Source organism: Solanum tuberosum, unplaced genomic scaffold, assembly GCF_000226075.1.
Source record: "Solanum tuberosum cultivar DM 1-3 516 R44 unplaced genomic scaffold, SolTub_3.0 scf00008, whole genome shotgun sequence".
Classification (NCBI taxonomy): domain Eukaryota; kingdom Viridiplantae; phylum Streptophyta; class Magnoliopsida; order Solanales; family Solanaceae; genus Solanum; species Solanum tuberosum.
In genome coordinates, this window is record NW_006238934.1 from 2961891 (window position 1) to 2988845 (window position 26955).

At 32.1% G+C, this 26955-nt stretch overlaps 3 protein-coding genes and 1 long non-coding RNA gene across 5 annotated transcripts; 3 read left to right on the forward strand and 1 right to left on the reverse strand.

The window, feature by feature from the left end:
* Nucleotides 1-2305: 2305 nt before the first annotated feature.
* On the forward strand, nucleotides 2306-3568 carry LOC107061131 (uncharacterized). Its single transcript, XR_001473776.1, has 2 exons — nucleotides 2306-2576; nucleotides 2922-3568. It is a non-coding gene; the product is annotated as an uncharacterized lncRNA (long non-coding RNA).
* A 9397-nt stretch (nucleotides 3569-12965) lies between these two features.
* On the forward strand, nucleotides 12966-17665 carry LOC102581905 (ubiquitin-conjugating enzyme E2 variant 1D-like). The gene is made up of 4 exons (XM_006339093.2): nucleotides 12966-13174; nucleotides 16198-16337; nucleotides 16564-16689; nucleotides 17282-17665. The coding sequence occupies exons 1-4, from the start codon at nucleotides 13141-13143 to the stop codon at nucleotides 17420-17422; spliced, it is 441 nt and encodes a 146-aa protein (XP_006339155.1). The 5' UTR covers nucleotides 12966-13140; the 3' UTR covers nucleotides 17423-17665.
* Nucleotides 17666-19180: 1515 nt separating this feature from the next.
* On the reverse strand, nucleotides 19181-21498 carry LOC102582231 (F-box/FBD/LRR-repeat protein At3g26920-like). The gene is made up of 3 exons (XM_006339094.2): nucleotides 20220-21498; nucleotides 19947-20135; nucleotides 19181-19682 (listed from the first exon to the last, which is right to left on the reverse strand). The coding sequence occupies exons 1-3, from the start codon at nucleotides 21450-21452 to the stop codon at nucleotides 19422-19424; spliced, it is 1683 nt and encodes a 560-aa protein (XP_006339156.1). The 5' UTR covers nucleotides 21453-21498; the 3' UTR covers nucleotides 19181-19421.
* A 1590-nt stretch (nucleotides 21499-23088) lies between these two features.
* Nucleotides 23089-25462, forward strand: LOC102582563 (4-hydroxy-tetrahydrodipicolinate synthase, chloroplastic). 2 transcript variants are annotated; one of them, XM_015309922.1, is made up of 4 exons: nucleotides 23089-23219; nucleotides 23337-23401; nucleotides 23555-23641; nucleotides 24430-25462. In XM_015309922.1, the coding sequence occupies exons 2-4, from the start codon at nucleotides 23343-23345 to the stop codon at nucleotides 25355-25357; spliced, it is 1074 nt and encodes a 357-aa protein (XP_015165408.1). In that variant the 5' UTR covers nucleotides 23089-23219; nucleotides 23337-23342; the 3' UTR covers nucleotides 25358-25462. The 2 variants fall into 2 exon arrangements, with proteins under 2 accessions (XP_015165408.1, XP_006339157.1); XM_006339095.2 differs by having other exon boundaries at nucleotides 23090-23219; nucleotides 23558-23641.
* Nucleotides 25463-26955: the final 1493 nt, after the last annotated feature.

Sequence of the window (26955 nt, forward strand, 5' to 3'; positions counted from 1 at the left end):
TTGCCTTAAGATAAAATGTTCTTGACAATATAGTGTATGTATCAAAAATACGAATATTACGGAATGATCATATGTAAGCTTGATTAAATAGTTCAATCTCGTGTGAAGCACAGGTAATTTACCTAGTATATATATATATATATATATATATTTGGGGAAGGTGAATGCAATGATAATAGGTGTATAATAAATGTATAATTCATATATCATGAATATACACCAACTATACACAATTTAATGGTTATTCATCAATTATACATTGCATATTTTTAAATATATAAATTGAATTTTACTTCAGTTATACACACTGCAAATGCAATGTATAATTAGTATATGTATATATATATATTTTAAAAACTAATATATAATTAGAAACCAAAAGTACTAGTATATAATTAATAGATATTAATATTTTTGATCGAGCGATCAAATTTTGTAACTTTGCCTTTATATTATCCTTTTGTTGATTTCCACCAACCTTTGCAGCCATATATTATCACATGAATTAATCAGATATGAAAACTCAACCATCATAATTTCAACAAATATATTAAGGTGCAATAAATAGTGGACCAGTATGAGAATATTACTCTCTCCATCATGTTAAATTAACTCTCTAATAATATCATATTATAAATGATAGTAAAATAATTAAAGTTTTCTTTTGATTAATGTTTTTTTTAACAAACATGTAAAAGAGAAATATGACAGATAATTTGTGACGAATAAATCAAATAATATTTAAGCCGCTTATATAAAAAAACTTTGGTGGTGTCACAAATGTAATTTCAATAAAACAGTAATTCATAATAAATCGCCATAAATAATTTCAATCTAATAATATCACGCCAACCCTATTAAAACTGGTGACAAATAGTGATAAATAGTATATATTTATCAATCACCCAAATAATTTACTTCCTCCTGTTCTTTTAAAATGATTTTATAATGTGTCGCACATTTATTGAAAATTTTACTAGTTAATATACAAAGTTGTTCACAATTTATTATAGCAACAGTAAGTTCATAAAAAATAAAAATAATAATAAAAAAGCTTTCTTGATATATATAATAACAATAAAAATGACAATTATTTTGAACTGTTTTTAATCGACTAGAAAGTCATTCAAAAGTGACATGAGGAAATAGTTAAATATACAGTAAAAATATGAAAAAGTGTTTGGTGGGGGTGGGGGGGATTACACTTATATATGATTAATAACGATTTATATAATCGATTCTAACTTAATTTGGACGGAGGAAAATTAATGTTGTAAATAAATAAATAAAAATTGAGAAGATGTGTTTAACATGACCTATTAATTTCATGTCATTAATTAATAAATAAGCCCATCATGATACGTAACTCTTGAATTTATAATGGATAGCTATTGAAAATTAATATGAGTGAGGTTTGGATTTGTTAGAAAATTTAGTTGGAAGCTTTAAATACTATGTTATAAATTTTCTTGTGTTTTGTATGTATTGTGTATCTACAGATTTACCAAGAAAACACACACAAACACACAGTGACAATTGTTATATACACGTAGTCGAAACCAGAATTTTAACCTTATAGGTTCTGAATCAAGTGTTAATATCTGAGTTCTAAATTAAATATTAGTACATATTTAATAAATTATTAAAATAATAATACTATTTAAGTGAAAATTATTAAATTCGATCAAACTCGAATCTGAACTTCTAGATCTGCTCCGATATATACACCTTTTTCACTATTGACCAACTCTCTTTAGCATGCAATGAATGAATCCTCTCTCCCAACCCCCCTTTAATTTTCCCAGCACTGTATGCACTTAATAGTTTTAATTGCAAAATATTTACTCCAATTTTCCTTTTTCAGCAAACCATCTTGGCATTTTTCCAACCATTAATAAATTTACAACCCCTCAATTTAAACTAGCAAATTTTTATGGTGAGGTGGCAAACTCTTTTAGTTACGGTTTCAACATAATTTAATATTTTTTGCTATTTTTTTTTATACATATAAAATAATAGCAAACAAATATAATTGTGATTCAGAACTCATAAACTAGAAATTCTGGCTTCATTTTTAAGTAAGTATTCCTTAATTCTTGATCAAAGACTTCGAATTTGAGCTTTCACACGTCTTTGGCACGTAACGTCTTTTGCACGTAACGTCTTAATCAACACTAAAAATATAATTTTTTGATATGAATCTGAATTAATATGATCTAAAAATGGATATCGGACACTGAACAGGAAAATGAAAATAATTTATTCATCTTTCAATTAATTCATTCAATTGATTTATTGTCAACTCCCTCTCTCCCTCTCTTAATATCTCTCACTAAAAGTCTTACTTGTTCTCCAACCCCTCTCCCTATAATTTAATTAAGCTTTAAAAGCAATCTCATCTCTACCTTCAATAGTTCCCATTATATAATATGGCCTTTTACAAGTCCAAAAATCATCATCTAGGACCACAAAATAAGTATAACTAATTGTTTATCTTAGTGGTGGTTCCAGTCATATCTCCTCCGTACTCCGCCGTATCGTTCCGACTACAAAAATCCCTCACTTCCGATCTCAAGGTATTAAAAAAATCTTGTTATTCTTTTCGATTCCTCAATTTTTGAAATTTTCACATCGTCAAATATTGTTTTACCTGTTATAACAAGTTACTTATTATGTTCTTCATATTCCCTATAAAAAAAGTTATTTAAAATTATAATTTTAAATGATGTGATATCATATATATATATACTGTTGTTTTAGTTCAACTCTTTCTTTTGGGGTCTTTGATTTAAGAAATTTACATTATTAATGTGATTTTACTTGTTATAACAGATGAATTATTATTTTTTAAGTGAATGACTTGATATCGTAAAAATTCTTTATTTGATTAATTTTTTATTTTTTTTTTGGTTTGATTTTAGAATGAGCAGGAGAAATGGAAATGGTTCAAGGCTTGATCTAAAATTGAATTTGTCACCACCACCAAGAGTGAACCACGTGGCGCCACAAGTGGAGTCGCCGACAAGGTCATTGACCATGTCCCCGACGAATTCATGTGTGTCATCTGATGATTCGTCGGGGGGTCAACGTGGTTCCAACAGCCCCAAAGCGGTGACTTCGATGCTGTTGGTTGGTTGTCAAAGGTGTCTTATGTATGTTATGTTATCGGGAGTTAATGATCCACCAAGGTGCCCAAAATGCAAGAGTACTTGTTTGCTTGATGTTATGTATGAGAAAAAATAAGAAGTATTGAGTCGGTCAAGATCAAATCCATCAAATTCTCATATTATTACTAGTTTATCAATATCGCCGTCCTACCCCCACCTTAAAAAATATATATATATGAAAAACTAAAACCTTTGTATCGCTTTTTTCAACTTTCTATAAATAGCACTATATGAGCTCCATTTTGACTTTTTTAAAAAATATGAAAAAAATGAAAGAAGGGAAATTTGGAGCTTCTATAGTGCTATGTATTATTTTATTTTTATTTTTATGGGTTGATGAAGTTCTAGGTTAATTAGGTTTGTTTCTAGTCTAGGAAAGTATGGTGATCTTGGAAAATTAAGTAGAAGGGAGTGTTTTATTAGTGTTGGTTTGTTTAAGGTATGTTCTTGTTCTATCTTTAGAAAAAAGACTATGTAAAAGGGCCAAGTGAAAAATGGTCATGTTTTCTTATGGAAAAAAAAAAAAACTAATGGTAGTTTTTTCAAGAAATGATTTCTTTTGATGTTGTTTAACTTTATTTATGTTAATATTTTGAAATTTTACTTGCGTGCGAAATTTATAATTTTATAATAATGATTACTTTTCGATTACAAGAACTGAAAAGATGCGAAATTTGAAAGTCTATAATAATAAGTGATTTTTTATTATAAAAGCTGAAAAAGATGTTTACTTGCGTGCGAAATTTATAATTTCATAATAGTGATTAATTTTTTATTACAAGAACCGAAAAAAACTAATCATAAAATAAAAAATGTTGTGTCACTTTCAAATTTTCAATCTTGTTGGTCTAATTTTCTTCCTTATGATATATCTAGTCTTAAAACCCCCTTTGGCCCCTTTATATAAACCTTGTAGTGGGGCCAAAATTCTAAAAATCAATTGAAAATATATACACCACAAGAAATTTATAATATTCATTATTAAGAAAAAGCTGGATTTGTTAACGAACAAATTTTATAGTAAAATAGTAAAATTCATCACTAATTTTATTTAATGATAAATTAACAATTTTTTGTTACTAACGAAAGAGCGATAGATTAACAATGAAGTTCATTGAGCATTGGAAATCAAAGATATCAATTTCTAAAAGAATTAAAAATTTAGGGTTAAGTAATGTGAGAAGTTCGATGTATATAACATCAATGGAAAAGTAACATGTTGCACATTAAAGAGTATTAAAGGGTTGATAATAATTAATAATATATATATATGACATTATTATTCAAATTTATAATCGTATAAATACAACTAATTAATGTGATGGTAACAATACCTATATGCAGAAATAGGAGGGGCTGGATTGATCCTTATTTTATTTTTTTAATATTATGATATTATTGCATAAAAATCATAATATCTAAATGCTAATAACAGTTGAAATTAAGGGTATTTTTTTTTTGTCAAATAAATGGAAACAATAATTGAGACGGTTGAGATACAGAGGTCATTGCTTCATATGATTAAATACAAATTAAATGTTTGTGCTAAATTCATGATCAAGTACTGTTATAATTTGTTATTTCCTCCAATTTATTTTACTTGTCATCGTTATCAAAAATAGATTATTCAAAATAATTATCATTTAAAAAAAAATTAAGATATTAAAATAGAAATAATTTAATTATATTATCAAATCTGTTAATATTTTTTAAAGACATATTTTTTTTAAAATGATGAGTAAAATAAATGAGTATCAATTTTTTCCCCCTTGAATTGGGCATTTAACTCTTCCCTTAATGTCCCCCCTCATTTAATTCTGTTTCTACTCTCTTCCTCATGACTAAAGCCGTAAACTAACCACGTGGTGCATCGGATGAGGTTGTCCTTTCCTTAATTAGATGTTTCATATTCGAGCTATGAATATAGAAAAATTCTTCATAGAGAGCACTCCCCCCTTCCCCCAAATGGTGCCCTACCCAGTGGAAATCCAAAATACTCAAACTCTAATGCGGATATCGAACACTGAGTGAGAAACCAAAAAAAAAAAGGATGGTAAACTAATTGTGATGGGATAATAAGTTAGTATATCTTTTTGTATTTAATTAGAGTTTCTAAGTTAATTTCTTAAAATAAAAATATCTTACTAAAACGCGTAAAACTTGCTAGCAAAAATTTTAATTAATCAAACTCACAAGCAGATACAAAAGATCATGTGAAAAAAACAATCCTTGCCTTTCTCTCACAACTTTTTCTAGTGTTGCGATTCATTTTCATATGCTACAATTAAACTATCTTTAACTTTTGAAAGAAACCTGCATCAAGACTCTACTAATCAATGAACACAAACATACAACTACAAAGATTTGAGATTGTATTAAATAGAATCAGACTTCTCAATAATAATAATATAATAAATAAGTGATTGTTTTGTTATAACAATTTATAAATATGAGAACAAACCACGATATTACAGAGAGTTTTAATTATATATTAGAGCAGAACTCATAAATACAGAGAGGTTTAATTGTCCTTTCTTGATTTGTCAAAATGAACAAGTAAATAGGGACATCTAAAAGAGGAAATAAGGACAAGTAAATAGGGACAGATGGAGTATTACCAGAATTTTTTTTAATTAATCGATCTCGAAAGTAGATACAGAAGTTCATAGGGAAAAAACAACTCCCATCTTTCTCCCACCACTTCTTCTAGAGTTGCAATTCATTTTCACATGCTACAATTAAACTATCTTATCTTTTTTGAAAGAAGCCATCAAGACTCTACTAATCAATAAATGCAAACACAATTAACCACAAAAGGTTTTGAAATTGTATTAAAAACATTATATATAACGCATAATCAAATCTTTCATGCTATGTCATTATTTTATTATAACAATTAAAAAGTATAAGAACAAACGACGATATTACAGAGATATTTAAAAAGTATAAGAACAAATGGCGATATTATAGAGAGGTTTGATTATATCTCAGTGCAAAGCTCATAAATACACATTAATGTGAGGCTAATATAGTCAAGATTGGGCCACTGATAGAGGGAACATAAATGCTAGTATTTTCAAGTTGATGTAACAAATTGTAAGCAGAATAAATCATGGGACAGAGAGGATGAGATTAGTCAGGTTGTATTTCTGTTACATTTGTCCTATGATATGAATCAAAAGACAATTGAATTCAACCAATCATGTCACCTTTCATTCTAATGCTACCTAGTAACAAACATATATTATGCTTTCTTACAATTATTACCCCTACATTACTTGTTATGTTATGTTTTTGTGTTAAGCTATATAAATTTAGATTAATAATTAAAAAATTTGTTTATGTTTGGATGAGTTAATAATTTGAGTCATTTAGTTCAATCCACTATAAAACAGGATTAATATGCAATTTAGATTGAATCACGAAAAAATTGGTCTAATTTCTTTTTTAAAATTGTTTTTTTTATATACTAGCTTTCGAACACGTCCGTTGCACGTGTATCTCTTGCTAATTAGTATTAATATATATATTTTGAGATGATAGAAATTAATAATATTCAAGTATGTATGTGATCAAAATTCTTAGAGGAAAATACAAGTACGAATAAATGAATGATTAGTTTATTAGATTGATATTTATTGTCATAAAAAAACACTAAGTTCATAAAATTGTTTTCATTATGAACGTGAGAATATCCTTTATTTTCGAGAGATGAAATATGAATTTGGGGTTAAAAAGAGTTTCTTTTAGTACCTTCTTTTAATATCATTGGATCAGAATAGTGAATGAGCAGAAACCAAGTTTGAGTGAAACATGTATCTCTTGCTAATTAGTATTAATGTTTTAAAACGATATAAATAATATTGAAGTATGTATGTGATGAAAATCCTTAGAGGAAAATACAAGTACGAATTAATAATTGATTGTAACACCCTGCTATTTGAAAGAGCTAGAATTAGAAAGAACCTTTTTTTTTTGGAAAGAATGAAAAATCTGAAATTTGGCAAAGTTATGTTAAGTATGGGTTTGGGGTCACCTTCAAATGACCATAACTTCCAGTGCAAGACGACTTAGGTGGGCCATAAGATATCAAATGAAAGGTCTTTGAATTATCTTTCCAACGCCACCGACTTTGCTAATTTTTGAGCTCGTATGAGGGATATATGACTGTTCGAAGTTGGTCTGTCTAGATAAGGAAAGTTAACCGGATTTTAAAGGGGTATTTTGGTCTTTTCCGTACCCAATTAATTTATTTCATTTTTGGTAATTAAGTAGGGGTCTAAACTGAATTGGTTCATTTTATGCACTCAAAGATTTCACGCTAGGGTTTCTAGAGAAAGAACTCAAGAGGAGAAAGGAGAAGAAAAGGTCAAGATTCGTCAAAGTTCTTGCGATTTGGTTGTGGATTTTGCCAATGGTTAATCCCTACGAGGTATGTGAGTTCACTTAGTTGGGTTCATTCACCCACGTGCCAATATGTTTAATTCAGCGTGAATTCGTCCTAAAAAGTTGAAAGTTTGAATGTTCTTGATGTGTGTTCTTGAATTGCTTTCGTTCTTGAATTGGGCTGAGATTAAGGAGTTTTCTTGAGATTTTAGTGTCGATTATTAGAGTTGTTTGAGTTAGATTCTTGTGTACATATTTTAGGTATGTGAATCTAAAGAGAAATTGAGAAAAATGATTGAATTTAATTGAATTAAGATCAGAAAACGAGTTGAAAAATTCGTCGGGAACACCTGGGAAAGGGCTGGTGCGGTGCGCCCCAGATGCACCAGAGTGGCTGGGGCGGCGCGCCAGCAGTGCGCCAGAAAACGCTCTCTGAACTTTGGGGCTGGCGCGGCGCGCTAGCTAGGGGTGTACAAGCCAAACCGTAAAGTCAAACCGAATTGACGAACCGATTTGTGGTTTGGTTGGTTTGGCAGTTGAAAAAAAAATACTTTGTTAATATATTTTTAGTTAGTTTATAGTTTTCAATGTTTATATATTTTATTTCAAATTTGGGCTTGTAAAAATAGTAAATATTTTATTTTGTATTAAAATCCGAAGTTTCAATTGTATTGTTATAGTTTTTCAAATTCGAAGTTAACAATTTACTTTGTAAATATTTTGTTTTGTATTCTGTTTGCCTCTAGCCTTTAATCTTATTAATTTAACATAATGAACGTTGATATTTCCAAAAAAAATATTTCTACTCATGTGAATTTTACCATCTTTTCAAAAATTTCTATTCATTTAACATTTTTTAAGTTTAGCTTATCACACAGGTAAGTGAAAAAATATTTGATTTTTTTTTCAAATATCGTATAGTTGTAAAAAATCGAAAAACCAAAAGAACCAACTAAAGTCGAAACCAAAAAAACTAACTTTATGTGGTTTAATTTAGTTTTTAGATTTAATAAACCGACATAATTGGTTTAGGTTTTTTTTTAATGAAAAATCAAACCAAACCGACCATGTACACCCCTAGCGCCAGCAGTGCGCCCGGGTAGTCCGCCCCTACCCGTTTTTCGTAGTTTAGCCCATTTGAGTCCTTCTAAAGTGTACTAACACTTTCTATCGATTATAACTATTCTAAATGACTTCCAAACATCTAAAAATCATTCAGAAACATGAATCATAACCTTGAATCCATAAACTCAAATTCAAGGAAAGTTAAGAGCCAAGTCTAAAAAGTTCATAGATTCTTTTCAAGAAGTTTTTTGCAAATGCTTTAAACTTGTTTTAAGACATGAGTTTTGAGTTGAGTAAATAGTAACAAATGAAGTTCATTTTCTTCAAAAGAGTATATGGGAACTATGTATTCCCAAAGAGTAAATGTTGTCACATTTAAACAAGAAAGGAAACACCGATTTCCAAAAGGCCTTTGAGCTAGTTTTCAGTAAAGAGTAAATGTTTTCACATTTAAGCAAGAGAGGAAACACTGATTTCCAAGAGAGACTTTGGGCTAGTTTTTGAGCAATTATCTCAAATCACAGAAAAGTTATGTTTTTAAAAATATGAGCTAGTTATATTTTTGGGAGTAGTATTGAGCATCGATTTGGGGACAAGTTAGGTTCAACTAATTCATGGTCTCCATAAACCGTGTAGCCAACATGGGTAGAAAATGGTTATACTTTTTGGATGATTCCTTAATGCTTTTTAGCATAGACTAGTGGATCCACTTAGTAGTTAGGTTCTATACCTCCGGCAAGGTATAAGACGTCCCTGACAGCGTGAGGCAAGATGTTGTATCATCACATAGCTCATAGTGAGGTTATCGGTTAGAGAAACTTCTACAGTGATATTTTGTATTCTTACATACACAGAGTTTACTTGTATTTTCATATACAAACAGAGTTTAAATTGTATATTTGCATACAAACTGAGTTACTATTGTACCATTTCAATAAACAGAGTTTTTATCCATGTTTTAAAAGTTTTTCTTTATATTGCATTTATATTATTGCTTTATATTGAAATGAATTGAGTTGAGTTGAGACCAGGTATGTTCCTTCAGTTCCTTTCAAGCTTATGTCTTGTTTTAGAATTTCCCTCGCATGCTCGTACATTCAATGTACTGTTGCCATTTGGCCTACATCTTTTATGATACAGATACATGTAACCAGGATCAACATCCAACGCTTCGTTGATCCAATTGAGCTTCAGATTTTTTGGTGAGCCTCGTTGCTTTTGGTGGATTCCCCTTTTCATTACTTTATCATTTTAGTTCATTAGGATATCGTGGATCTTGTCCCGACGTCCATCTCAGTTATTAGAGGCTTCATAGACAATTAGTGATGGTTAGTTCACGAGTCTTTTTCATTTATTGATGTTGAGTTGCCATTTTGTCTAGTTGAATGTTTCTTTTAAGACATTCTAAGTTTATTGTATGAGTCTATTTTTTGAGATTTTTTTCTTGTCATTTAAGTCTTCCGCTAAGAGTTAAGCCAGGCCAAGGGTTTGCTTGGGGCTAGCAATGGTTCTCGAGTGCCAGTCCCGCCAAGGGTGTAGGCTCGGGGCATGACAATGAAAAACTTATTGGACTGATATTTATTGTCATCGCAAAGCACTAACTTCTCAAAATTATTTTCAAATTCTAAACGTGAGAATATCCTTCATTTTCTAGAGATGAAATCTGAATTTGGGTAGGAAAAAAGATTCTTTTAGTACCTTCTTTTAATATCATTGGATCAGAATAGTGAATAAGCAGAAACCACATTTGAGTGACACATGTGTCTCTGTATATATGTGATAAAAATTCTTAGAGGAAAATACAAGTACGAATTAATGAATGATTAACTTATTGGACTGATATTTATTGTCAAGCACTAACTTCTAAAAATTATTTTCAAATTATGAACGTGAGACTATCCATTATTTTCTACAGATGAAATCTGAATTTTGGGAGGGAAAAAGTTTCTTTTAGTGACTTTTTTTAATATCATTGGATCAGTGAATAAGCAGAAACCACGTTTGAGTGAACCCATGAGTAGTTCAAAAAGGAGTAAATCAAAATATTGTAAGGATAGAAAGTTAATAAAGAGCAAAATATGTTTTTTTTATATATATTTTTATGTTATGATTAAACAAAAGAATTTGGAAATAAAATTGCTTATGTTTTAACCAATCCATAAATTATGTAAAGAATACATTTGGGAAAAGAAATTATTAGCATTCTCTTGAAAAATATACCGAAAATTGGAGACAAGACAAACTTAACAACTTTTGAATACATGAAATCGAATACATGAAGTCAAATACACCTCAACATCTTCACAATGCTAAACTTTGTAACAATGCTTGCAACCTAGTGTGCTTAGAGATTATGATTGGTACAATTTGTTCACCAAACATTACTTGTGTGATATCTTATTTTTCGTTAAAATTCAAACTTGCTCAATAACTGCAAATAACGCTTGAGGTTTACTAGGAAGAAGAAGGAGCGTAGAAAATTTATAGTTTAAAAATTAGAGGAAACCTCTCTACTTATAACCATCAAATGGCAGTATGAACAACTGCTTATTAGAAAAGTCACAACATTCAGAAAAATGACAACTATTTGGGAAAGTCATAACCCTTCGGAAAAGTCACAACCCTTCAGAAAAGTCACTATAGACCGGAAAAGGCACAATCCTTCGAAAACTTATCAGAAAACTCACAACCCTTCAATGTTAAAAGGTGTTTGCTTTTAATATAAATAAAGAAATATGAATATAAAATAGAAGATATACTAATTGAGTATTGAGTGGTTTTAGTTGCGGGTATTATAGTAATTTAACATTCAAGTTAGAAAGTTAAGATGATATAGATAGATAAGGAAATTTTTTTGTTAGATATTCAAACAAATTATAAGAAAATGAAATTCAAATTTTAAATTTAATAAGAATTGAGCGGGTATAATTCAATTTTTAGTTCACTGCAGTCCAGCCCACTTTAGCCCAAATAACATTTAGTCGGACCAATAATGTGTTCATTTATTAACGGGCTTCTTACGTAATTGTACAAGTGATAAGAACATTTTAACAACTATAACTGTATGTATATTATTTAATATATATAATGTATAAATAGTTATGTAATGTGTCGATATTGTATAAAAATGTTTAGTTGTGTATCTACTTATCAAAGATGTGTATTTATATAAAACATTTTTATACTATATTTATATAGCAAAAGTTCATCTTCCTCAACGAAGTAAATTCTTTTTTCAATTATAACTAATTCAAATCTCTTCTAAACAATTCCAATTTTTAGTTATGAGCTTCTTTCGACGTTTCAATCTTTTTGTTCTTTTATTCATTTAAAACGATTCACATAAATTTACGGCATGTCAAATTTTAAAATTTGATCTACAAAATTCTTCAACAATGGATTTCAATGCATAACAACTCAAATCTTCCTCTAAACAACTCAAATTTTAGAAAGTATCTCATCTCAGTATTTCGATTCCTTTGATATATTATTCACTCAAAATGATTTACGTTTATAACAAGTAAAATTTTTAAAATGGTTCACATTTTCCTTCTTGTATTCATCAATGGCAGATGACGATAAAAGTGAAATTTATAATCTTTAGTTGAAAGTTATGCTTTAAATTCAAAAGCAAAGGAAGGTTGACCAAAATTCAACAATTTAATTATCACAAAAAAGAAAAAAAAAGAAATATTTATGTCTTCCCTTGAAGTTAAAGTCTTGAATTTCAAATACACGACTGAGATAACATACACAAATAGAATACTATCATTAAAATACATTTCTTTTATAAGAAGAAAAAAGTGATAATTAAGCTATTTTAGGTAAAAAAAATTATTTCTCAAATTCAACTCGATCCTCTTATTCGACAACACTCATAGTGATGGTCATAACCCTTTTGAATGGATCATGACATGATGACACATATTCAAATTCAAGATGAATAGCATATTCTTCTGAGATAATATATACGTACACTTCAAATAAGAATATAGGAGTAAAAATATACCTATAAAATTTAGAATTCATTTGATAAAGCGTATAAAAATTACTAAATAAGATGTATTAATAATACTGATGATTTAGTGCTTTTTAAAAAAAATTCTTTATAAAATATGATTGAAAGAATGTGAAAAATACATTGAAGATCAATTGTATCTTTAATTATGAAAAATGCATGAAATATTTTCTCTACATTTTCAAGTAATTATACATCTACCCTAATTTTTTGTTCTCCTTCTATTTATTTTTATAAAAAAATTCCTTTATTTGGAAAGTTTTTTGAGAAATTTTCATTTTTATTTTCCTACCAATTATAATTTCACCTCTTTATTCCTTTTTTTTCTTTCTTTTTTGGCCCTTTATTGCGTTTTTTCTCCATTAGATTCTGCCTCTTCTCTTGACTTTACCTCTGCTGCCTCTTCTTTTTTTTCATCCATCTTCTGCTTCTTCTCCTTTTTCCTAATCGATCTCTGCACGAATCCCAAGAAATCCTTTTTTTTTTTTTTTGAAATAGTCAGCTATGACTCTTGGTTCAGGAGGATCTAGTGTTGTGGGTGAGTCAATTTTTACATCCCCAAATCTCTTGTTGTTCTGCTATGAGTTTTGTTGTGTCAAATCTGATCATGGGTTGTTTAAATTTCACATCTTTATTGCATGGTTTATGTTTATATGAGTGTTATTCTTGTTATCAAAGATTACAACTTTGAAATCTTGTTTTTTTATTATGTGGGGTTTTCTATTTTTCGGACTTTTTTGATTGATGTGTAGTGAATTCAGTAATTGTAGTGAGTGGATTGAAATATGTAGTAGATTTAGGATTTAAGTAAGGATATCTGCAAAGGGGTGTAACAATAAAGTTGTTGTCATGTGATCAAGAGGAGTTGTGGACACAGCCTCTTGCAGTAATGCAAGGTAAGGCTGCGTATGATAGACCCTTGTGGTCGGGCTGGCCTCAAGCAAGGACAGCGGGGAAGGGGAGCTTTGGTGTAACTGGTAAAGTTGTTGTCACGTGATCAAGAGGTCACATGTTTGAGTTGTGGACACAGCCTCTTGCAGTAATGCAGGGTAAGGCCGCGTATGATAGACCCTTGTGGTTGGGAGGGCCTTAAGTAAGGACAACTGCGTCTTCTTCTTTATGTGATGTTTCTTTTCTGTTTGTGTTTATATATGTATAAACAGGTTGAGCTAAAGGCAGTGTGTTTTGAGTTTGTTGTTGCTAGCTTTTATGTTCACTGGCAATTAACATGAAAGTTGTCATCAATTGAGCTTTATTTTGCGTGAGGTATTGGTTAAAGTTGGTCTTTTTCCTGCTTCGATAGCTCTATTTTGGTGTGTTTGTACATCTTTGATACTTGAATGGATGTTATTGTAAATAGTGGTCTTACACTCATCATAGATTTCCAGATCCTACAATGTTCAATTTTGAATTGGCCTTAGGACAATGATAGGGGATTATATTTGTGTCGATATCTTCTAGTCAGTTTTTCCCGGTCAGTGTTAAAAAAAATTTATTGTAAAAATATGAAGCTAAACTTAATGAGTTTATACATGATCTGTCATATAGAGTATTTGAATTATTTATGTGCTTGCATCATAAACAAGTCGATGTCTGATTGGTATTGAGGATATTTTATTTGCTCCTCCTTTAGAGCAGCACTTAAGTTCCCCCTCCCCAATGTGAGGGAGTGCGAGGGTTGAGGACATTCATATCTGTTGTGCATGTTATCTTTGCCAGAGCTTAACATGGTAATGATTCTACGTAGACTGTTCTGTCCTGTTTCCTACCAATTAGTCGCTTTGTTTTAGTTGTAGCTGATACAGTTTCAGTTTGTTATGTTGCATCAGCCAAATCGTGGATTTTGATTGCTATTTAGGAAAATGAGGAAGTCCACTGTGTAAACAACTACACATAATTGTTGACCTGATTTCTTTATAAATAAAAAATTCTCTGGCTGTTCTTCCATGCTGATGATTGTTGGATGTACTATCATTAGAGCTCATAAACTATTGAAACGAAGTTTCAGCTCAACACCTAAAATCCGTCTGGATTTTTATGCTTTACACTTAACTTGAGAGTAAAAGTCTGATAATATATTTATTGATTCTTTTGGCATGATAATAGTTTTAACAAGGGGTTTGCATATTTGAGCCCCACCATCCCAAGTTGCTTTTTTATGTTCTTCAATCAATTTCACAACAAGGATACGTCTATGTCAGAAAGGAAGTGAGCAAAGAAAATAAACTAATGTTTTTTACGTTCCTTAGAGGGGGCAAAGCTAAGGACAGGTCTTTGCGGTGATATCGCACCAAGACATTGTCACTTTACATAAATCAGAAAGTTTGGAGATAAGCCTCCCAAAAATCCAGCAACTATTATACAAAGTGGAATATTTTCTTCACATAAAAAATTACAAATTGAACAGAAGAGAGCTTTAACTCTCCATAGTAGACTTTCAGCTCCTTCAGAAGTTCTGTTAATCCTTTATTATCATAAACAACAAAGTTGAGTTGATCTCTTTCTTCTTTTTGTTCATTTTCTATGTCCAACTTGTGGTAGCTTCTATCACTGTATTTGGAGGGTCCTAAGTTGTATCAACAACAACAAACCCAGTGTAGGGGAGGGTGGTGTATATGCAGACTTATCCTTAACTTGTGATGGTAGAGAGGTTGTTCCCAATAGACCGCCGACTCAAGTGAAGTATATAAAACAACGAGTATGTAAAGAAGATATAAAGAAGAAGAGAACAATAGCAACAACAAATAATATGGTAACTGAAGAAAACAAAACAATAGGTCATACTAAATTCAAAGAATAAGATAGTAGGAGAGTAATACTAACAAAACTGAAAAGGGAATTAGACACGCTCGACTACCTACTAACCTTCTACCCTAGAGACTTTTATGTCTTCTATCCAGGGTCATGTCCTTGGTAAGCTTTAAATGTGTCATGTACTGTCTAATCACCTCCCCCGAAGATTTATTCTGTCTACCTCTACCTCTCCTTATACCTACTATAGTCAACTCTCACACCTCCTCACTGGGGCAGCAATGCATCTTCTCCTCACATGCCCGAACCATCATAGCATTGCCTCCCTTATCTTGTGCCAATTTTTGACCGGCCAACACTCCACCCCATACAACATAGTGGTTTGACCATCACCTTATACCTTAAGGCATGGTGACACATTCTTATCTTACAAGAATGTGGTGATAAGAATATACCAAGGACTATAACTCTATTGCAGAATGACATTGCAATGTTCTTGTGGGCACCATCAGAACTTCATGCAGATTTGGTTCTTCTTTTGTATTCATGCATGGAAAACTGTTGAAACTGTCTCACCTCTCTTACTTCCTCCACAAAGAAAGAAAGCGTCTTCTCGAGTTCTCCGTTCTTTCACCATTTTCCTGTCTTATCCCTTGTGAACAAACATTTTGCTAAAATGTTAGATATATGTTTTTTGTACTGTCATTTATCCCTTCACATCTACTTGGGGGTTGGAACCATCTGCAACGTTATGGATTCTTGGTTTACCTTTTGTGAATCTTCACTTACCAAAATTTTAATTCTTTGCAGTCCCTCGGAATTTCAGATTACTTGAGGAACTTGAACGCGGTGAAAAGGGTATTGGAGATGGGACTGTAAGCTATGGGATGGATGATGGAGATGATATCTATATGCGGTCCTGGACTGGCACCATTATTGGTCCTCACAATGTTAGAGCATTCTTTTCTCATTCCTAGTTCCAGCCATCTCTAAGTTCGATTTTAATATGGCTTTGTTGTAGGCAAATGAAATCTTTAATATATTTTCTATTAGTTATTTGAATAATTCCCCAGGACTATTCAATTGCTTGTTTACTATGACTTTAACTTCTTTTCCATCCTTATTATTGTATTCTTATTTCTTTAATTATTAAAGGCTAATTTTCCATGTTTCCAGTCCGTTCATGAAGGTCGCATTTATCAGTTGAAGTTATTCTGTGATAAAGATTATCCAGAGAAGCCACCAAGTGTCCGCTTCCATTCTCGAGTTAACATGACGTGTGTCAACCATGAGACAGGAGTGGTAAGCAATCTATTATTGTATTGGTATTTGGTAGAATGGAATGCCATTTTTGTCATGGAGAAAATTTATGTGACACTGCGTTATCACAATGGTACCTGGAAATCCAAAATATTATGTCGATAATATGATTTTGGCTTGCTATTGTGGAATTTAGAACTTGCATAGTAATTTGCTATTGTAGAATTTAGAACTTGCGTGGTAATTCCTTCTTGTAACATTACATGTATAAGAAATCATAGAAGATAGGAAGTATCGATTAAATGTATTATGCTCTGGGATAAAGATATTTGTCTAGGGGTTGCTGAGACGCACAAAAATTGATCATGAAAAATATTACTAGTAGAATTGTGATTACATTTCTTGTGTTGATTTACTTTTGATGTCCAAATTAATTCTCTGTTATATTTCCCAAAATTTTCATTGCTTGGCTCAAGCATCCTTGTCAATTCACGTTTAGTCGCTATAAATGCAATATGATATTTTCAAGTTTGGCTTTCGATCTTGACAACATTCTGGACTTCTGTTTTGTATTTGCTCCCGCTTGTCCTGTTGCTTAATAAATTGATGAACCAACTGTGTGTTGTTGATACAGGTGGAACCAAAAAAGTTTACTTTACTTTCAAATTGGCAGCGAGAGTACACCATGGAAGACATACTGGTTCAGCTGAAAAAGGAGATGGCTTCTCCTCACAATCGCAAGCTAGTTCAGCCCCCGGAAGGCACCTATTTCTAGCGCAAATCCAAACTTGTGCTGCTGTGTCATGACATTGGAAGTTTAAAAATTTACTACGGGGAGTGCCGCCTTTAAGGGCTTCTTGATCACTTTTGCTTTCATCCTTTATGAACTTTGCCACAGTGTGCTGTTTGATTAATGTGTGTCAAATATTATGAGTAATAGGTTCTTGTGCTGTCTGAATCTTTTTTTCTCCTCCTACGCCCTTTTCGCTTTGTATTTTATTAACTTAATTTTGTCTTATATCCTTCACTATTTTACTAAAAATGGAACGTAATGATCTTGTTTTGTGTTTTTCGGTTGAAAAGAGATGAGATGTCTTGAGCAATTGGAGCCCCCGTCTTCTTTCTTTGCATCTGCATAGTTACGCCGATAATGGAACGTAATGATCTTGTTTTGTGTTTCTCAATTGAAAAGAGATTTCTTGAGCAATCATAGCCCCGATGGAAAAATTACCTAAATGCACAACTTATTTTACCATATTCTCTAAAATTCTCTACCATTTGAAAAAATTACTAAAATTCCTACTCTCTCCTATTCTCGGATATACCATTTTACGCGATGTATCAATCGGATATATCACTTAATGTGATGTATAGGGGTGATGTATTTGAAATTGATATGCGGCGTATCGGGATATTGAGCGATGCGTCCGAAACTGAGACATGAGGTATCGAGACATTTTAGGATGTATTCGGATCCTTCCAAATTTAAGGGATTTTCGTAATCTAAAAAAGAGTAGAAATAAGATGTAATTAGCTCTTGACACTGAGATTTGTGTAAAAGTTTACATGCATATTGTATGCATAGTTACACTGGTAACTTAACGTGTTGGACCCAAATCATTATCTTTGAGGGGGATAAATCACTATTTGGAATATGTTACTATCTTATTACACTGAGTATATTATTGTTGTATATTACAATAATTGGTTTGTGGAACACACCAATTTTGTATCCGAAAACAAATATGTACATTTTTGAAAAGAAATATTGCTATAAATCTCGTTTTTTCATTTAGAATCAGCACTTCAAAAAGATGATATGAATCGGTGGGGATGACACAATTAATATGGAAGGTGAGTAATGAGCTTGTTTTCCCTGCTTTCATTAGGAAAGTCATATTCCTTATTTTTTAAAGGAGCTTGGTTTCCTAAAGAATATATTTTACAAATATTTAACCAACTTAACATGAAAAAATTGGAAAAATATTCCGAACACAACCTGAGTATGTTTGTTGTTGTAATAGTTTCAAAAATCACTATGAATTGCAGTAAAATATCAAAGCTACATGACACCAGGGATAAGGAAACTTTGAGGAATGAAATACAAATTTAAATATTATAAAGTCTTCTTAAGAAAAGGTATTAGCTAAAGCCAAAAGCTTAGATAATCAGCTACAACACAAACTTAAAACCTTACCTTCTTCATTTTTTAAACCATAAACATATCTTAATGAGATAATCCAAACACTAATTCTCTTTACTGCAATTGCTTGTGCAAATGACAGAGCACAAGAGTGAACTAAAACTTGATAAGGGAAGTCACAGATATTGCCATCAAGATTAACTGATCTAATTAAAATATGCCAAAGCCACAACATATTTTAATCAGTAACCTTCATGACTTCCTCATTAGCACTATTATTATGAACATATTAGTAGAGCACAAGAAGAGTCGAAGGTCTATCGGAAACAACCTCTAAATATTGGTTTGCTCTGAGAGCTTCAATATCAAAAAAAGTAAACACCACAAAAGTAGGAAGAACAGCATTTTAAGGTTTGAGAAGGCACTGTTCGCCGAAATATAAGAAAGCTTCCAAATGAAGTAAACAATTCTTCATGCTATGAGATAAGAGTTTAATGTCTAACATAAAATCTTCCTAAAAACAAAACCTAGCTTATTGCTCTGCTGGAAGGGGGGAAAAAACCTAAGCCAGCTAAATGCCAGAACTAGATATTAAATCCCCTATACAAACCAAGCATGTAATTCTACAAAATTAATCTGAGGAACAATTGGGACATGGACATTTAGGTATGTACTTGTTCCCAGGGGATTCTAGGTCAATGTGTGCCGGGGGAACCTCAATTATCTCCAAGATATCTGTGTTTGTGGAAAAATAGTTTTTCAACTTCTGTTTTTCTTCCTTATGTTTAAAGTTGTGTATTCTGACTTGCTTTAACTTATGCCTCCAACAATTCCAAGGTTGAGATGTACAACAAAACTTCTCATCTTCACCTAATGCATCTTCATATGAAAACTGTAAAACCAGAAAACTCAGTAACTATTGAAGAAGAATAAAGATAAAAACTGTCTTCATGAAGAATAATCATGAAATCAATATTAGAGAGGGTTAATTAATGCTCGATAGCAACAGTGTATATGCGTGCTGGAACAGATCAACAGGAAGTTCAGTTTGAGTGATTACGAAGCATAATTTTCAATCATCATCATCATCAACAACAACATACCTAGTGAAATCCCACTAAGGGAGTCGGTGCCTTTGAAAGATAAAAGTATTTACCTCAAGGGTGTTCAAGTCGAATTTGGAATAAGATAGGGTGTCCAATTGAGGAGAAAGCCAGAAAATACCATCAAGAATATCTACAACTGAATAACTTATCAATGGATTATGAATGTGTACTTTCACGTGATTAGTTCCATAAAGGGGAGGAAACAAGTGTTCTCTCACGTCTTTTGGTATAACTAGCCCCTGTATTAGCAAAAAGAAGCAACTTTTGAGAAATCCATAACAATATAGTATTAACTAGCTAGTTAAAGAATTTCTGGGACATACCTTTTCACTTTTGCATGTTAATTCAAGAGCCATGGAATGATTGAAGTTATCAAGAAATTTCACGAGCTTAGAGTACCAATCACTGTTAGGGGTTTCTCCTCCTTCTGAGTCGAATTTGATATTGGCTTCCAATGAAGCTGAAGCTTTTAGTTTCAAATTCGGCAATGAAGAACAATCATACGAGAACTCTATCAAATTAGGAGTGTCTAATTCAATAGTAATCACATTATCACAACGATATACTCTCAGCTGTTTGAGAAAGACGCCTGAGATTTTCACAGTCTTTAACATGTTGCAATCACCTAAATCCAACTTCTCTATATTCTGAAGGCAGGTAAAAATTTCGTCAAACCATTTTTGGGTCATGGCAACACCATTGAGGCCATTGAGCTGCAAACTCTTAAGGGCTTTGCAACAGTTAGTAATAATAACTACATTTAGATCACTCTCACTCTTAAAGTAGTCGGAGCAGAGGTTGGAGCCATAGACGTCAAGATCTTCAATATTAGGTGATCTAATATCAACAAATCGTAATTTAGAATAATACGCTGTCACCTGTAGCTTTTTCAATTTAGGTAAACTAGTTTGAAATCTAGTAACCCCTTTCAAGCCCCGCACCATGAAAACCTCTAAATTGATACAACTTGTGCATAAAGCTTGCATAAACTCCTCGTCGAAATATACAGATTGAAGGTGTAACTCTCGCAAAGATGATGAAAACATAATAGTACTATTAGATGGCAATTCAATATGAAATTCACTCAATTTCAACACTTTTAGTGCTTTGGCATTAAAAATTGCCTCAGGCAATTTCGTGTATCCAGTTCTGGTTGATCTTAAAACTAGGTTTAACTCTTTGATCTTACAATCTACGAGTGTATCAATCCAATTAGAAAACAGACTACTCCATTGTTGATTTATGCGTAGCGAAAACTTTTCTACAGAAACCTTTTGATTTTTCCGATAAGTTAGAATTGGATCCACAGCATTCACAAGTTTTTCTATTGGCTTGTCTAAAAAATACCTCTCAAAATTTAAACAGGGGAGTGAACTGTATGCATTTTTCCAAGTCGTTGATACTCCACTCATTCGTGCAGCTTCTTCAAAAGGAAGGAAAGACAAGATGTGCTCTAACATTCCCGCCGGTAACTGCGAAATTCGATCCAAATTACGTGCCGCCGGCGAAATTCGATCCATATTAGTTGCCGCCGGTAACTGCGAAATTTGATTCATATTTTCTCAGGGAAACCCTTTTGTCAAAGTTTCAAGGGAACTTATAGAATTTATATCCAAACACTAATCATAGAGGTAGATAAGGATAAAACGAATATTTTAAAATTAAATTATTATCAAAAATATAAAAAAATGACATTATTCTTATATTTTCGAAATTGCTTAAAAAGAAAAAAAAATGAGTCATATAAATAAATTAAGATTGATGAAATAATAAATTTAACTGCTCAGAAATAAATTATATGCATTTGAAATTAGGATATAACATGAGATTATTTTATAAAATAATTTCATAAAAGTATAATTATCTAACCACATATTTTGGTCCTCAATGTCAAATATTTACCAATATATACATCGGCTAAAGTTTAGTCTAATTCTTAAATCCAGTTTATACACAAATTACACACACTAATATGTAATTATTTTTGGATTCTTTAATGTATGTACTAAGTATTAAAATAAGTGTCAACTTATTTATTTTTATGTGATTTTGATTTGTTGAAATATGTTTTTTTACCGTTCTATACACATCAAAACAAGAAAAAAAAAATCACACGTGGAATACCTTATGTCTTCATGGTGAATCAAAATTGAATAAAAACGACTACTTTTCATGATTAGAATTAAAAATTTCTTCAGCAACTAGCATGATCCTAAATTCCTGACTAGAAAAGGCTATGTATTTTAATGAACTTTCACAGCAATAAGGAAGAAAGGTACGTTAATAAAATTATTGAAAAAAAATCGTTGATCGATAACAATAAAAAAATGTGGCCAACTGATGGAGAAGAATTCGAGGGATTGATAATGATGCCAGTTTCAAAACACTATACCTATGTATTGAAAGCTCGAATTTGTAAAATTCCCTCTTAAATACGTTATTTATGCTTTCTTTCTCACTTTATAATATCCTAAAACGTTACCATGAAGTACGTTTATACTACTTTTGTAAAAAATTTAAAAAGCGTATTAGTTTGGTGAATTGATTTTTAAAATAGCTTATTTTGGTCAAAACTTCCTTTATCCATGACCACCACCAAATATTGTATCGGGTTAAAGTCTATTTGATGGAGGGTTCCACCGTACTATTATATATGAGTAAATTTTAGGTTTAGCAAACATAAAAATCATATTTGTATGCTATAGCTATAGACTATAGTTTGTATAATTTCGTTCCATAGCAAACTTTATGTTTGTTATAACTATTAATCTGTATATTTCGGTATACATATACATAAAAAAATATGCATTTGGGTCTATTTGTATATTTCGGTATACAAATGGGTCCTGCATTTGTATATTGAAATATACAAATGGATCCTGCATTTGTATGTTTCGATATACAAATGGATCCTGCATTTGTATATTTCAGTCTATTTATATATTTCGCTATACAAATAAGATGACTAAAAAATGAAATGTTTGCTGCGAATTACAAATAAAAAAAAACTATGGCTATAACATTTAATTTGAATTAATAGTTTGTTATTTCATACAATTTTCCCTTTGTTTTAATCCAAAGCCAGACTCACAAATCATATTTGGCCCAAACAATTCTAGCCCAAAAATCTCCCAAACCCGGCCCACTTCTCTAATTCCCAATCCCAAGACCCGACCCTTTTCTCTTTCAGCAACAAATCAAATGAACCCTAAACCTCTGTAAGCCGCTCATTTTTCCCCTTTAACACTTAGCTGGTTTCAAGCCCAGAAGGATAGGATTACAACTGTTGAGGTTTGTTCTGAGCTGTACGAACCCTAATAGTAGTAAGTTTTTGCGATTTTTTTGGATTTTTATTTCAAATTTGTACAAAATCGTACCATTTCCAGCTTGCAATGTTATAGATTTCTGAGTCTCACATCGGAAATATGCATATCCGGCAGGGAAAAATGTCATCATCAGTTATAGGTCGCTGCCATTTTGGCGTTGAAGCTGCCGGAACAAAGAGGTATGTTGCTGGAGATCAATACATATAAAAATTGCTGAGTGATAAGATGATTTCTTTTGGTACACTTTCTTAGCTTGTACATTTATAAAAAGCCATAATTTGCGTGATAAAAGTATGTGCTGTGAAATGATTATTGTTCCTGTTGGTTGTTAGCAGGAGAACTGCAGTATGGAGGTCACCGAGAGCAGCTGTAATTCCAAGTTTCCACCTCCCAATGCGTAGTTATGAAGTTAAAAATAGGTAATATCCGCTTACAGAGTTGATTTGGAGATAAAAATGTGATCTTGGATATAAATAAGTTTTTTCTTTTCATTTGGTGTTCTTACTGTTCTGAATTGGTTTGGTTTGAGGAAATCGCATGTTAGTTATGTGTTGCTCAATTGACTGGTTGAAGTATACAGAATATTGCTTGTGTATAATTGGAATGTAGTGGCGTTTTCGGGTTCATTTCAGTTCTTCAACACAAGCAAATCGCAACGTGGCAACTATGATTATTGCAGTAGTTGTCAAAGGCGAAAATTTTAGGAAAAACACAGGTTATTGGGGATTTTAGAGGAAAGGATATTTTAATTCTATTTGAGGTAAGTGTTAGGTGAGATGATAGAAGGAAGAATGTTGTATATTCACCAATTTTACTTACAAAAGAAAAGTATGTTGACCATCAGAATTGATTTAGTTGTAGGAGATAATGCAATTTGTTGTTGGAAGATTCAATGTTCATAAAACATATTACAGAAAAAGAGATTAGAAAGCAGGGGTGGTTCCTTGAGCATAGTTTTATCATCTCTTTGTGTGTGTGATTTGATGAATGGTTCATCTGTGAATAATCAGTATTAAGAACTATCTGCATTCATTATCATCTTATTGTGATGAGGTATTAGCAGCAATCGATGTGTTGCAAATGGACAAAGTTTTCCCTTTTAGTTTAAGCAAACAGCTAGTAAGTGAGTATCAGCATCAAGGAAATTTATAAGAGATACATGCAAACACAACGTTAACATAAATTCATTTTACCTTCTCTTATGCAGGACTTTTGCCGAGGACATAAAAGCACTTCGGTTGATTACTGCAATCAAAACCCCATATCTACCAGATGGAAGATTCGATCTTGAGGCATATGACGCCTTGGTAAATTTGCAAATCGAAAATGGCGCTGAGGGTGTGATTGTTGGTGGCACTACAGGTGAAGGTCAATTGATGAGCTGGGATGAACACATCATGCTCATTGGTCACACAGTGAACTGTTTTGGAGGATCAATCAAAGTCATTGGGAACACCGGAAGTAACTCCACGAGGGAAGCAATCCATGCGACAGAACAGGGATTTGCTGTAGGTATGCATGCAGCTCTTCACATTAATCCCTACTATGGGAAGACCTCCATAGAGGGTATGATTTCTCACTTTGAAAGTGTGCTCCCTATGGGCCCTACTATCATTTATAATGTGCCATCACGAACTGGTCAAGACATTCCTCCACGTGTAATTCAGACATTAGCAGAGAGCCCTAATCTTGCCGGTGTCAAAGAGTGTGTTGGAAATGATAGAGTGAAGCAGTATACAAGTAATGGTTTGGTCGTGTGGAGTGGGAATGATGATGAATGCCACGACTCAAGGTGGGATCATGGTGCTGCAGGAGTTATTTCTGTTACCAGCAACTTGGTTCCTGGTCTGATGCGTGAACTAATGTTTGGAGGAAAGAACCCTGCTTTGAACTCAAAGGTAATGCCATTGGTTGAATGGTTGTTTCATGAACCAAACCCCATTGCTCTAAATACAGCTTTAGCTCAACTCGGAGTTGTGAGGCCTGTCTTCCGCCTTCCATATGTTCCACTTACAAGGGCAAAGAGAGAGGTGTTTGTGAAGATTGTCAAGGAAATCGGACGGGAAAACTTTATAGGGGAAAGAGATGTCCAAGTTTTGGATGATGATGATTTTGTTTTGCTTGGTAGGTATTAGCTTTTCCCCATTTGGCGTTGAGAAGTAAGTTTTTGTTGTTAGCTGCTTAATTTGAAAATTTCTTAACATGAAGAAATATATCTTCTTTTATGTTCTTTTTTGTAACCGTGCATTTTTCTTGTTTGCTCTTCTCTTCTAGGAGGCATGTACATTGTAGCGGTTAGTTTATGGTTCTAAACTAAAGATATGCCTAATGTATCAAAATGCTTTTTGAATTTTGTAGTTTTAACTATGTCATTAGGGGGTTGGGTGCAAGGAAAGTGTCATTCTTTCTTTTTTAAATAAACTAAAAATAGAAATAAGACAAATAAATTGAAATGGGGATACATTAGTGTCGTTGTCAGGACGGATTACTCAATTTCCTTATCTAACTAAATTATTTAGCTTAGAATCAGATGTTGAATACTTATAACTAGATAACACTTGGCTAAATACTCGTTAGTATGAAGATGTCCGAGCCGAAAAAGCTAAAAGAGGAGGAGGATAGAGTAAACGCAGACCTTACCATTATCTTAAAAGTAGAGATACTGTTTCGGATAAACCCTCTGCTTAAGAAAAAGACAATGCAGACCTTACCATTACCTTAAAAGTAGAGATATATATTGTTTCAAATAGACCCTCTGCTCAAGAAAAAAGACAATCCAAAGCAACATACAAAAACAAATAACTGAAATGAAGAAAGTCATGACGGAATACTATAGATAACCTAACAAATCATCATAAACAATAATCATTATAGATAAGACTATAATCAAACCGTAAAACAAACCACAAATAATACAATCTCTTAATTACAAGAGTAATACCATCATGATTAATAGTACAACTAGTAGTATAAAAGCATAGACGAGACAACACTCAACTATCTAGCTAACCTCCTATCCTAATTTGTATTCTCCATGACCTCCTATTTAGGTCATGTCTTCGGTAAGTTGAAGTTGCATCATGTCATATCTAATACTTGTTCGACCTACCGCAGTCTCTCGTAAAACCAATAATTTCTTACTATTAATTACGCAGTCTCTCATAAAACCAATAATTTCTTACTATTAATTACGCGTCATGTTTTAAATCAAAAGAACAGTAAAAAATTAAATGCTCAATAATATTATAACTTAATTAATACGGAAACAATGCAAACATTCTTTTTTCTCGTTGTATCTCATGTGAGTCCCTCCAAATTAAATGGAGCTTTTCTCACATAAGTAATTAACTAGCCTTGAGGCAAAGTCGAAAAATTCAAAGTAGACAAAGTCAGAACTCTTTTTGCTAGGCGTATATCATCCAATAGTATTAATAAATATTGTAATCAACTCCTACCCTCCTCCTCGCATACCAGCCGTACTCATGCTTCACCACTCTCTTTGTAATGACCCTAAAGGTCATTTTTGGAAATTTTCATAAAATGACTGTTTTACCCCTCCCGATAGTTGCCCCGAGTCCTAATTGTTGTATTTTCGAAGTTGGTTTGGAGGAAAATTGATGAAAAGTTGATTTTTTGGAAAGTTGAGTTTTTAAGAGTTAAAGTTTGGTTTAAAGTGCTATTTCGAGTCATTTGGAGTTTCGAGACTCGAATCGGATTTTCGTCGATTCTAGCA

Bases quoted from the DNA above. Each gene is read 5' to 3' on its own strand.
- LOC102582563 (XM_015309922.1), top strand. From the start codon at position 23,343: ATGTCATCATCAGTTATAGGTCGCTGCCATTTTGGCGTTGAAGCTGCC. The intron at 23,402-23,554 runs GTATGTTGCTGG...GTTGGTTGTTAG, and splicing joins GAAGCTGCCGGAACAAAGAG to CAGGAGAACTGCAGTATGGA. The intron at 23,642-24,429 runs GTAATATCCGCT...TCTCTTATGCAG, and splicing joins AGTTATGAAGTTAAAAATAG to GACTTTTGCCGAGGACATAA.
- LOC102582231 (XM_006339094.2), bottom strand. From the start codon at position 21,452: ATGAATCAAATTTCGCAGTTACCGGCGGCAACTAATATGGATCGAATT. The intron at 20,136-20,219 runs GTATGTCCCAGA...TTGCTAATACAG, and splicing joins TAACATGCAAAAGTGAAAAG to GGGCTAGTTATACCAAAAGA. The intron at 19,683-19,946 runs GTAAATACTTTT...CTGGTTTTACAG, and splicing joins TCGACTTGAACACCCTTGAG to TTTTCATATGAAGATGCATT.
- LOC102581905 (XM_006339093.2), top strand. From the start codon at position 13,141: ATGACTCTTGGTTCAGGAGGATCTAGTGTTGTGG. The intron at 13,175-16,197 runs GTGAGTCAATTT...AATTCTTTGCAG, and splicing joins AGGAGGATCTAGTGTTGTGG to TCCCTCGGAATTTCAGATTA. The intron at 16,690-17,281 runs GTAAGCAATCTA...TTGTTGATACAG, and splicing joins TCAACCATGAGACAGGAGTG to GTGGAACCAAAAAAGTTTAC.